The sequence below is a fragment of the Glycine soja genome, chromosome 5 (assembly GCF_004193775.1).
Source record: "Glycine soja cultivar W05 chromosome 5, ASM419377v2, whole genome shotgun sequence".
Lineage (NCBI taxonomy): Eukaryota > Viridiplantae > Streptophyta > Magnoliopsida > Fabales > Fabaceae > Glycine > Glycine soja.
Genome location: NC_041006.1, coordinates 40,477,445 through 40,489,932, shown reverse-complemented (window position 1 = coordinate 40,489,932; position 12,488 = coordinate 40,477,445). Strand labels below are relative to the sequence as shown.

Below are 12,488 nucleotides of genomic sequence, written 5' to 3'. Positions count from 1 at the left end.
CTTCAAAACATGTTGGAGGATAAAACTTAACAAAGAAATATTTTTTTTCCTTTTTTATTTATTATAGGAATTTTGATGTTGTTTGGCTGTGGACAGTGAATGAAAATGTTTTATTTTTCTTAATTAATGTCAGTGAAATACGAGAGTAAAATACTTATATGTTGTTACATCGTGTCTTTTTCTATTTAACATGGGACTTTTTACTTTCACTTACATTTTGTCAATACACTTTATATGCTAACATTTGTTAGCTCACATCAACAAATTAAACAGATCTCTTGTTAGAAAAACTTTATAAAAAGGATTACATATATGAATTCACCCCTAATTTCACTAAACTCAATATTTATTCAAGTCAATACTCAATTAATCACACCATCGATTTTGATATCACTCGTCAAGAAATATATGAGAATAAAATATTAAAAAAAATTATATTAATAAGTGATGAGTCAATCATATAAATAAATTTGATATTATATACAACTCAATGTCTCAAGAAATTAATTAAGTATATGAGTAATAATGTTCTTTTCTATTTTTAATGTGAGATTTTTTACTCTCCCTTACACTCTAGATATATAGGAAAGCATGATTCCGCATGACGTCCCACAAACTCGAACAAACCCCAACGTATTTATCTAAGTAAATTAAAGATGCAACAACAGACTTGAAAAATAGTCAGCAACCCGTACAATATTAGATGAACAAACTTCAAACCAGTATTTAGTTCTTAAACGCCATTCCAAACTATCTTTTAGATATATTTAAATAATAACTTAACTCATCACTATTTTAATCAACTGTTATTACATAAGAGTTTATATCATAAATTTGATCATAAAACTTATTAAAATAAGTTTAAAAGAACTCATTCTGATAAGTTTTACAAAAAAAAAATGATAATCAAGAATTACCTTATCCGTGCTTTAAAAAAAAAAAGAATTACATTATCTATTTACAAAATCTAGAAAAGGAAAAAACCAAGGCACTTTATCATATAAAAGGTGGGGTAGAGCAAAATGCTAATTAAAATATATACCTTTAAAGATCGATCCTGGTAAGAAAGGAAACAAGGTTTAATTAATTGTCAAACATCAAACTTAGTCTGTTAAGTATTGTGGCCTTTTTCCATATATATATATATAAATACCAAGTCACTTATTTCATTCGAGTGCCTGTACCCTCACCCTCACTTCGAGTCCAAAAGTCTGGCCTTCTTTTCCCTGCTCCTTTCTTTGGTTGTTGAATTTAAGTGTCCAAAGTTTCAAAAGCAGGTTTAAGCAAATGGAAAAGCTGAATTTTGTTAAAAATGGAGTGAGCAAATTGCCTCCTGGTTTTCGTTTTCAGCCAACAGATGAAGAGCTTGTTTTTCAATACTTGAAATGTAAGGTCTTCTCCTACCCCTTGCCTGCTTCTATCATTCCTGAGATCAATGTCTGCAAGTATGATCCTTGGGATTTGCCAGGTAACAATTTATTTTTAAAAAAATAATTAATTAATTATCTTTTAATTCTTTAAAAATTAATAAAAATAAACGATATTGTTTCTTTAAAATAAGAATTAATAAGTATATATAAATTGATAGTGTAAGTTTTTTTCAATATTATTTACTAATTATATTATCATATGATAAATTTATTAATTTTTATAATTAATTATTCTATAAATCATACAATCATGATTGATTTCTATTGGTGGTTGATAACCTACAATATTTTACATTGATAATTCATATATTAAACTCTTTGAAATAAATTAAATTAAACATAAACTTAAACTTTCTCACAGAACATAGAAACAAACATTGTGCTCATATATATATTTGTCAGGTACAAGATTGCTAATAACTTCAATCATATGTAGCCTTACCTGACATTGCTATAATAATCAACAAAATGAGTCGTTAACATTGTTCTGCAGCTTAATATGCTAAGTATGTGTGTGTTCATCAGGGAATTGTGATCCACAAGAGAGGCACTTTTTCAGCCCGAAGGAAGCAAAGTATCGAAATGGTAATCGCATGAACCGAACGACAAAGTGTGGCTATTGGAAGGCAACAGGATCAGACAAAAGAATATCATCTTCAACTTCAACGTGTAATGGTATTGTTGGGGTACGAAAGACATTGATATTTTATGAGGGCAAATCACCAAAAGGCTCCAGAACTCACTGGGTCTTGCACGAATATCGTCTCGTCAGTGTAGAAACTGGTGCTGCCAACTCATCCCATGTAAGTTTAATTTCCTCAAGTATTTTATGGAAGGTTAAAATTATGCCAAAAACAGACAGAAATATCAAAGTGTAATTTCATTAAACTTCATAGAATGTAAATGTAATTTACCCTTAAAAAATACTAGAGTCTTGTTAAGAGCAATAATTCAAGAATCAATAATAAAAAAAAACTCATTGAAAATCGTTTTAAAAATATATTTGAAATCACATTTTTTTTATTTAGTTTCATAACTAGTAATGAAAAGTAGAGTGTGTCAGAATTGCAAATAGTATATAATTAATGGCGTTGAATATATATTGGCAGAACTACGTAAACGAGATAGGAGATTGGGTTCTGTGTCGCTTATCGATGAAGAAAAGAAGTGTAGAAAGTGATGGCAGCGGCACTCATCATAAGCATAGACAAAATACAGCAGTTCAAACTACTCGTCCAAGATTAATGTTTGATTTTATGATGGTAGGGAAGACCAATTCTTCTACATCCTCATCATGTTCAAGCTCCAGTAATATCATGGAGGTCTCTTCAAATGCATCGGACCATGAAGAAACAAGTGGCTATGCCCATTTTTAGGACCACTTAATTAATTGAAAATTTTTCCATGGCTTTGCTGTATTTTAATTAAGGAAAATGGATCATATGCTAGAGGATACCCACACTGATTTGCTTTTTCAACACTAATTAATTAAGGAAAATGGGTCATATATATATGGCTAGCTATGCCCATTTGTAATTGATGTATCAGATGCGTGTTTCCTATCATTATCTTGTAATATGCTTATTTCCATGTTTTTAATTAGATGTAGTTTCAAATGTTGTTGTCGTAGAGTCATATCTTTGTTAAATCTAATATTACATTAAACAATTTTTTTTAAGAAAAAAGTATGTTTTTAGCTCTTATATTTTCAATTAAACATGATAAAAGTCCTTGTGCTTATACACGGATAGATTGGTCCTCCAACTTTACAAAAACTTCAAAATTTATTTTTATGTTTTTTAAAATTTGAGAACTAAATTTACTTAAATGAAATTATAGTAATTTTCACCACATTATAAAAAATAAACACACTTTTTCCAGAAAAACTAATCATCAATCTGCTACCAATAAAAAAACTAATCATCGATCAAAAGGTAATTTGAATTGAAGTAAAACAATTAAGGCCGGCATGCAAAGGCTCACAAAGGGTATATTTTAGCACTCGGATCCTATGCAGCAATTTTTTTCTCTGGTCATCTTGCAGTATCACAGCTTTGATTAATTAATATTTCATAGCAACCCAACGATTCTGGTTTCTGCTATTGAAAAAATCTTTTTGGAGAGGATCCAAACATACGAGTTGAGATCTTCTGTTTATTGAAAAAAAAAAAACATTGCAAAAAATCTCAGTTGTAAAAAAAGTTATAATATAAAATATTATCAGTTTTTCTATCACAAGGCAAAGGAAATGTATGGTCTCTGATGTAATGGATAATTATTTTCTTTTATCATTTTAATGAAATCTTTCTTTATTTAACAAAAAAATCTATTTTTGTCTCCTAATTAACTTATATATTTAATTGCCTAGCGTATTAAAAAATTGATTACTATCAACAAACTAAATTCAAATTTTTAATACTATTTCACAAAAATACAACAATTATTTTTTTACAAAAAAAAATATTATTAGGAGAGAAAAATACTATTGTAGTGTTTTTTAGTAAATAATCGATATTAAATCAAATTTATTAGCAAGGAGACAAAAATAGAATTTTTTTTACTAAAAAGTTGTAGTTTTTTTAATAAAAAACACTGCAATATAGTAATTGACTTTTATTATCAACTAACTTATATATTTTTTGTAATTCCTAACTAAAAAATGCTATTCTAATGTCAGTTTCTGATCAAACACTACAATATATAGTATTTTTTACAATTCAGAGAATCCTATATCCCATATTTTATTTAATTAGTAGAGATAATTTTTTGACATAAATTTTTTATACACGATCTTACTATATTAGTTAATACACTGTTATCAGTTATCACTAAGTAAATATAACTCGTTAACTTAATATCAATATTGTCTTTTGCTTTTTTTTGAGTTGGAGGGAGATAAAGTAAGTGTAATAAATTAATAATTAAATAAAAAGGTGAAAAATTATCAGAAGTCTTTAAATGGTGGGCATAGTCGAGTACATTGCAAGGGTCAAGATTAAGTGCATATCAATTTTATAGTTATTTTTTCCTTAAAAATAGTCATATTCTAAAATGAATTGAACTGAATACATACTAAGATCGATGGCCTACACTCATGGACTTTGATCATTCACATCTTATATCTAATTTTGATCTTCTCCCACACTTTCTATTTTTTTTTAAGAGAATTAAATATCCATGAGTGTATCACGTTATTACAGTTTTGGTTTGAAGCTGAAATTTTGTGAATTACTCGCCATTAGCAAAGCTGAGTTTCTGATATCATCTTAATTAGTTGAACACATTAAATGAAGAAGAAAGAAAGATGAAATAGCATAATGATTCTTCTTAATTGGAAATGAGTGACACATGTGGCTTTTATAGTTGGGTGGACATAACATAAGCATTACCGACTCACACCAGTCGTAGCTAACTTGGTAGGCAAAAAAACAAATTGCAGAAAAAATAACTATAGGGACTCAGATGCCCCGTGTACCGTGTACGTACATCTTCATTGGCTAATAATGAATAAAAGTGAAAGTCTTTAAAGAAAGACTAATTTAAAAATAAAAATAAAAAAAATCAAGGTTATTGTTTTAGTTTCCAGTTATAAAATACGTATATCGAATAATAAATCGCGTTAAGGTTTGATAATTCAATTGAGAAAATTGACCCGAAGTTATAGGATCTTCATGGCATGGGCGATGATGATGGACATCTTTCAATGCGGATCTTCATGTGACTTTTTCTATAATGTGGTTATGTGTCAATCCTAATTCCCATAATAGGCTGCTGTGTCATTCATTATTACTTTATTATTATGCATGCGGAATATTCCAACTACCTCTTGGCAAAACAGAAAAAAAAAAAAAAAAAACTTGGAAAATTGACCCTGAAAAAACAGCATTCTTAGAATTTGATTTGATATAGTTAGCTGGCACAATATGCAGTTTGAGGCTCTACATTTTCGTTCCACAGTACCAATATAGCCATGAATATTCCAACCTGTAAAGTTAATCCTTATCCTAAGTTGACGGTTTCTTAATTCCAACAACAACGAAAGAGAGTTACAACGACATGTTTGTTAAGTTGGTTTTTAAAAAATTGCAAATCCAAGACTCTCTTATTTTGTGTGTGTGAAATTAAATACAACGTGAAATGCATTTTTTTTTCTAATATTGACAGCCATTAACTGTAAAACCAGACTGTTCAGGTTTCCATCAGGTTATTTTAACTGGACACCAAACCCCTAAAAACTCCTTCATTCTCCACCTTTCTATCTTATTCGTCTTGAGCCAAATCATTTTTTTCCCTACCCTGCCTCTTCATTGCAGGCAAAATCATTGTTTTGTGTCTGCAATGGGGATTGGCAATTCAAAGTCAAATGCAGCCGAAGGAGAGAGGTTACCTCCCAAAATCCGCCCTATGCTCGTTAGCCGATTTGAGGAGTTCAGAAAACGTAGGAATGGAGAAACCACCCTCTCCAAGAAGAATCTGTTGAATGAAGAGGATGACAATTCTCAATCTTCACACAGAACTGAAGAAGAAAATAAGGTTTCTTCTTCAAAGGAGATTGAACCACCTAAAGAGGAAACGGTTGAGCGAGTAATAACCGCAGAAAAACTGTCCAGAGTGGTTCCAGTGCCCAACTCTGAATGTGAAAATGTGGAGGAGACTCACCCCAACAAAGATAACATAGAGCAGGTTATCAAATACATGGATCCCAGCCAAGATGTATTTAATCGTGCTGTTGAGATGGCCGAGGCAGAGGTTAAAACAGAGGAGGAAAAGACTGCAGAGCTAGTGGAAGAGACAAAGGAAGAAAAGAAGCAAAAAGTGGATGCAAAAGGTGATGATCATCATGAGGATAGTGGTGATGAAGATGAAAGTGAAAAAGTTGGCAGGTTTCTATGTCCTGGATCGCCAAGTTTCAGAATTTATTGCATTGAGGCTGAGAAAAGAAACGAGGAAGAATGTGAGTACTGAAAGGATTAATAGCATGTTTGGTAAAAGCACCATCACTTTTTATTAAAGTGTTTGATAAATGCAGGTAATGGTCCAACCATTGTGCTCCAAAAGTCGCGCAGTGTAGACAGTGTTGAAACAGCTGAATCAACAAATTCAAACGAGGTAAGGTGCTCTCAAGTATTTTTACTATTTTTACTACTTCATTTCTCTTCCTCCTTTCTTTTGTGTCCAAATTTTTTTGTTTCTAGTTTTAACCAATAAGAGAAAAAAAAGGAATATTTTATCTAAAGTTATATGAACCTTGGTTAAATACTAGATATCCAAAACAAAACTTTCAATCTCCCAAAATAGACAAATGAAGACGACAAGAAAACACTTTTTGGTGATTCTATTTTTTTTTATTTTTTATTAGGTACTTCAGGAATTAGAATCAACTTCGAAGAGAAAAGGACATAAGAAGAAATTTGGTGCTATGAAGACTCTACTCAAGGTTAAGTCGCTCTATCACCCAATGTGTACCTGTACTGGCGATGACAAAAGCCATATTTTTACTGCAAAGGCAACGAAATGATTAACACACTAGGTGATAGAACTTAGAAATATTGAAGACAAGTTACACTCTTTTTCTTTTTTTTAATTGGTCGGAGTCTTTTTCTTGGCCCCCTTAATTTTTTAGCTCCTTCTGAATTCCCCATCCTCTGATTCTAACAATCAGATGTAGACGACAACTACTGTCTTGTCTTTTTCATTATGTGAAACACTTCGTGTATTTCTGGTTCTAGCATTGATGTAAATTATTTTCCTCTGATTTATATTCTATATTTTCATATGAGTCCTTTACTCCATCCACATGAAGTTAAAAACAGTTTTTCTATTGAACTGCGATTGAAAAAGAAAAAAAAACTATCTGCACGAAAATCAAATCACATTGTTGAATTCCATGGAGTGAAGCCCAAATGCCCATCCAGTAAAACTAAACAAATCGAGAGACTCCTTATAATATATGTACTTTACTGACTAACTATCAAACCTTTACTAGGATCCACGAGTCTGGTACCAAACATGTATGAATGTATTTGCTATTAAATGGAACTACAAGGAGCTCTTCCAATTCATATCAAAACCTCATCATATTATACTTTCTTTCTGAATAGCTACATCCCCACCTGATCAAACACAAGAAATATCACACTCTAGTAAGAACGCAAAATAAAAGGAACATATACATACAGCATTAGAAGATTTTTGGAAAAGGTAAACACAAAAAATTGAGTTCAGTGAAGCATACCTAGACAAATGGGAAGGCAGAACGGAGGAACTCCTCGTCTTCTAAGAAAATCTGCAAATCCTTGGATTCCATCAAGAAATCAACTGCTTCCTCATTAAACTTCACCAGGAAGCCTAACTTGATCAGCTCAGAGAGCGCAAGAACATTGTCAACATTCTCACGCAATACACCCGCAGAGATTGCTTGAGAAATATGTGGCATATTTTTAGCATGCTTATATCTCCACTAGACCAGTCCATCTTCTGGGTAAAAAACTTTGGACTCTCCCTTTCCCAACGTATCATTCTGTTTACTTTCTTAGTAATGGTCTTCCCTGATGATAGAGATAAACTATAGCAAACAGTGACAGGTTCAATCGTCTCATGGACAGTAAGCTCAATAAGACCTTGGACAGCTTCATGTCTCTTCTCTGCTTCTATTTTGATGCTAGAACAAGCAAGAAAGCTGAGGACAAGTTTAACCAACCCCTTGCCAATGAAAATATTGCTTGGATCCACTTGCCTGACTTCAACACCATCTAGTAAGGATGATTCTTCCTTAAGCACAGACTCGGATATAATGCTTACACCAATTTTCTTGTATAAGTCTAATAATTCAGACCTTGGCAGTGATGCTAAGCTTGACTCGGGATACCAGACAAATACTCTCTCTTGCTCAAAAAGATTCTGCAAATGAAGGTTGTCAGCAACAAAAACATCACGTTTGTCCAACAATAAGATTAAATCAGACCCTGATGTAATGGGTAGTTTTGTCAAGCTCTCAGCAATGTTTTTCACTGTCCTCTTGCTTTCATGTTGCAAAACATAAGCCCAGAAGTTACAGCATTTATCGTGTGACAGTTGTTCCCCAGAACTCTCCCATTCCTTCCATATCTCAATATAATCATCAAGTGAGGGCATGCTTCTGACACCCATAGCATAGGAGAAAAAGGATAGCAACTCTGTCGTGGTAGTTTTTCAGAACATGTAACCTTGAACCAAAAAGATCACCCATGTCATGATTGACACGTTGTTCAGGACTAACCCACTCTCCATTATCAACTGCCTTAGGAATCCAAATCCTTTTGGTAGCTTTATTTTCTGGTTTCCAATCATTTTTATTCAAACACCTATATATTCGTACAATGGTGGAAGATTCAGAATGCAAATAAAGGTGACTAGCCATTAATGAGCATCCTATCTTAACATCACCAATAACTCCAATTGCATTGAGTTCTTCACTGTTCAAGCCAATTTCAGGTCCATAAAAAGTTTCATCAATTAGTGGTCCATCCGTTGGCTTTAGGAACGAACTCCACTTAGAATCAAAAAGTAAACATTTGTCTGGAGGCCTATAACCAGCATGGGTCCTCAACCAGTTTTTTGGCTAATTCTTTTGTTTTGGACAATTCTTTTTTGAAGTCATCTCCATGAGATTTATAATGCTCACGAAATTACCGGATGCATTCCAACAATGAAAACACACTCTCACGGGTTATAGAGGATGGATCTGAAGGGAACCTAAGAAAAGTAGTAACAAAATTCAAACCATGTTTGATTTCAGTGATTACTCCCGTACTCTTTAACTCCTCTTTGTACTCATGTACAAACTTGCCATAACAATTGTCACTGTCACCAATAAAAGGGAGACGAGTAATTGCAGAGAAAGATTCCCAATCTGGACCAAATAGAATGCATTTTTTGGAAGACCTATAATCACCAACCCGAGTCTGCAACCACTTGAAGAACGCAGGATTTTCAAGAAATCTAAAGGAAACTAGTGGTCAGTTTCTCTCAGCCATCTGAAACACGAGAGAAATGACTCAACATAATGTTTGTTAAAGGAAGCTTGTGATGCCTTCTGCTCGAAAACATGGCCGAATGCTTTGATTGCCTCCTCAAAATCAATCACTACTCCAGTTTTCCTCAACTCAATTTTGTAAGTGAGTATCTTGTCTCCATAGAATTTGTGATCAATCACCGGGAAATCATTGAATACATTTAGTATGCAGCCCCATACAGGGTCCAGCAAGAAACATTCACTGGGAATTTCGAAACCAATATACGTCTTTAAACAGTTGGTTCTTTTAAGGGCGTTAACAAGTTTATGAGAGACATCAGCAAAATGTATACATTCCAGCATCAACACAACAGCCTCAGCTGTCAAGGATTTCAAATAAGACCGTGATTTTAAATGTTCAGTAACAACTTTTCTGCTGAATCCAACTACAACACCTAGCAATTGAAGTTCCTCTTTGAAATTATCTATTTCCCCACCATAGTAAGTCTGATCAATGAAAGGGATATCACTAATTTGGGATGCAATTTGCCAATCTGAATCATGCAAAACAGAACCAACTGGAATGTCAACAAGAACGGACCCTTTTTGCAAAATGTTTCCCAATGAAGAGCTAATTAAGAATGACTCAAGGTGGCCTATATCCATTAACTGTAACTTTAAGCCAACTGCCTTCCTTAATGCATTTCAAGAACTTCTCAGGTAGACTCATTCCCATATACTTCCAGTCACGAATCCAATCCAAGAGCAGGAAAGCTTTTTCCTTAGTGAGTGGCGTGTCTACACCAGAAATCCCAGCATCCAGAGCACATATACAAGGTAAATCAGAAGCTCCAGCATGAGTTACAAAGAAGTGTAGGAGCTTGTTCTCACGTGTATTTGGTCAGCACAACAATAAGAATATACGTACTCTTCTCCAAACTCAACATAACTTTGATCTCTCCATGGATTAGAAACAGTCAAGTCTGCCCATTTGCTAACACTAGCAGGAACAAGAACCCCAGTTCTACGCTCGACTACATGTCCATAATTGTCAACAAGAGGGATAGAAGAACACAGGCTACCAACCTCACGGGGTGTCAAATAGCCTCTTGAAAAAGATTGACATAAGAAGTGAGCATATGCAATAACAAGCCTGCGATTCTTAATAGAAGTGAAGTACAAAGAAGTCTGGCAAAGTTGTATACATTCAAAGTAGACACATGAACTTCATTGCCTAGCCATTCCAACAAAGGCTGTTTCTTAGGGAATGCCCAGATCGCTTGCTGTGTGCTCTCAGGCATAAAAAAACAATTGGATGCGCATCTAAATTCCTTGTTCCAACCAATCAGCCATGACATAAGATGAGACAGATTTTATCAGCTAGGAAAACTCTCTTGGCACCTTGTTGCTGTTTGCACTCGTTAATACTGAAATGGGACAGATTCCCCATCAGGACCAACACACTTAATCAGTGGTATGTTTATCATGTTAGAATCACAAAATCTGGAGTCCCATTTATTAGCATGAACAGTAGAATCTTCAAATATACACCTTCTGAAGCCCCCTCCACAAGATTAGAACTTTGGATGCACTTTGCATACAATTCGTTGTAGACGAATAGGACTCCCAAGAAATTGAGTATCTGATCATACATAGATTTGTCAAATGAAGAACTCAGGATATATCATCCATGGGATGATAGGTTAACAAAGAATATTCCTTGCTCGCGAGCCTGTCAAAATATCCCAAAAAGTAGCCACATTAGCCTGCCAACTTCACAAAGCTTGTAAAAGTGTTTCTGCTGCTTGTACGTTTCAATGGGAACAATCTTTTCTTGAACAAGTTTTGCTTTGATCTCATCCCGCACAACATTCATTCCTTATAGAGGGAGCTATTTACAGGTAGAAACAGGAACATCCTAGCCAAACTAGAGAGGGGAGCTTTATCTATTCCTTTAACAAGTGATTTGAATGCTTCCATGAAAGCAGATGGAACACAGTCAAGTATCCCTTGGTTCCACTTATCATCCAACATAATAGTCTCCCTTGATAAGCCAACACAAAATCTGCTTGAATTATAAAAGGAAAGTTGGATATCATCTCTGTAGGAAGAAATGCATATACCCCAGGTAAGGTTTTCCCCCTTTGAAGCCGCTCCTGATTTGGAAAGGCTAAGGTGATAACCAACTCATCCACATCCATTCTCCTTTCTACTCTATTTTCAAGCCCTGACAGGAAACTTTTGCCTTCCACAGGTAGTAGTCACATTCCTTTTCAGAGTTCCTATTCTCCTCCTCGGATAGACAGAGAGTGTAGGACTCTGCATTGATGTTTTTCCTTGTCATGAAATTAATCTCACTTGAAATAGCCACAGAGCCTAAGGTACTAAGCTTAGGGTCCTCGTTGTCTTCCCTGATTGAAAGGCGCTTTATTTTGGAAAGGAATAACTTCTGTATGAATGCTGGAGAGTTGCTGCTTCACTGGTTTGACCTTGTCTGATTTGAGAGGTAAGATAATTGTTGTAGTTGGAAGAGTGTCGTCACCGGCTCGATATATTTGCTTTATGTCTTCAAGGGCTGGATTCTGCTCAACCCATTCAGGAACTATATACCCAAGACCGCAATGAGGAGCAACCTTATCTGATATCCGTTGCTGAATATATAAGGCTCTGCAGTGATCAGATATACACTCTTGAAACCAATGCCTGCAGCATAAAACAAATTCTATCAGACCTAGTTGACAAAGCAAGCGTGACAATATATAGAGAGACACTACGTATCGCATGAGAATGAGATAAGTGTTACGAGAATAAAAATGTCTAATCTCAATCATGTCAATTAAAATATTTTAAATTTAAATTAAAATTTTATTTAATCATAAAATATTTTAAATTTATCATCATTATTGTCATGACAATTTCCGTCACAATTATCATAATTTTTACCGCAATTTTCACCATGATCGTCAAACGTCATCATCACTAACATGATTGTTGTCATTGTTATTGTCGCTGTCACCACCACCAATAACATCATAATCACTGTCATGACTACCATCGTCAGTCAT

General features: G+C 34.0%; 2 protein-coding genes and 1 pseudogene across 2 annotated transcripts; 2 read left to right on the top strand and 1 right to left on the bottom strand.

Moving 5' to 3' along the window:
* The first annotated feature begins 1,183 nt into the window (after positions 1-1,183).
* On the top strand, positions 1,184-3,059 carry LOC114413326 (NAC domain-containing protein 83-like). Its single transcript, XM_028377662.1, has 3 exons — positions 1,184-1,468; positions 1,956-2,233; positions 2,540-3,059. The coding sequence occupies exons 1-3, from the start codon at positions 1,288-1,290 to the stop codon at positions 2,804-2,806; spliced, it is 726 nt and encodes a 241-aa protein (XP_028233463.1). The 5' UTR covers positions 1,184-1,287; the 3' UTR covers positions 2,807-3,059.
* A 2,548-nt stretch (positions 3,060-5,607) lies between these two features.
* LOC114411567 lies at positions 5,608-7,187 on the top strand. The gene is made up of 3 exons (XM_028375210.1): positions 5,608-6,384; positions 6,460-6,539; positions 6,790-7,187. Exons 1-3 carry the CDS (start codon positions 5,769-5,771, stop codon positions 6,946-6,948), a joined length of 855 nt encoding a protein of 284 aa, XP_028231011.1. The 5' UTR covers positions 5,608-5,768; the 3' UTR covers positions 6,949-7,187.
* Positions 7,188-7,665: 478 nt separating this feature from the next.
* Positions 7,666-12,488, bottom strand: LOC114411396 (annotated as a pseudogene).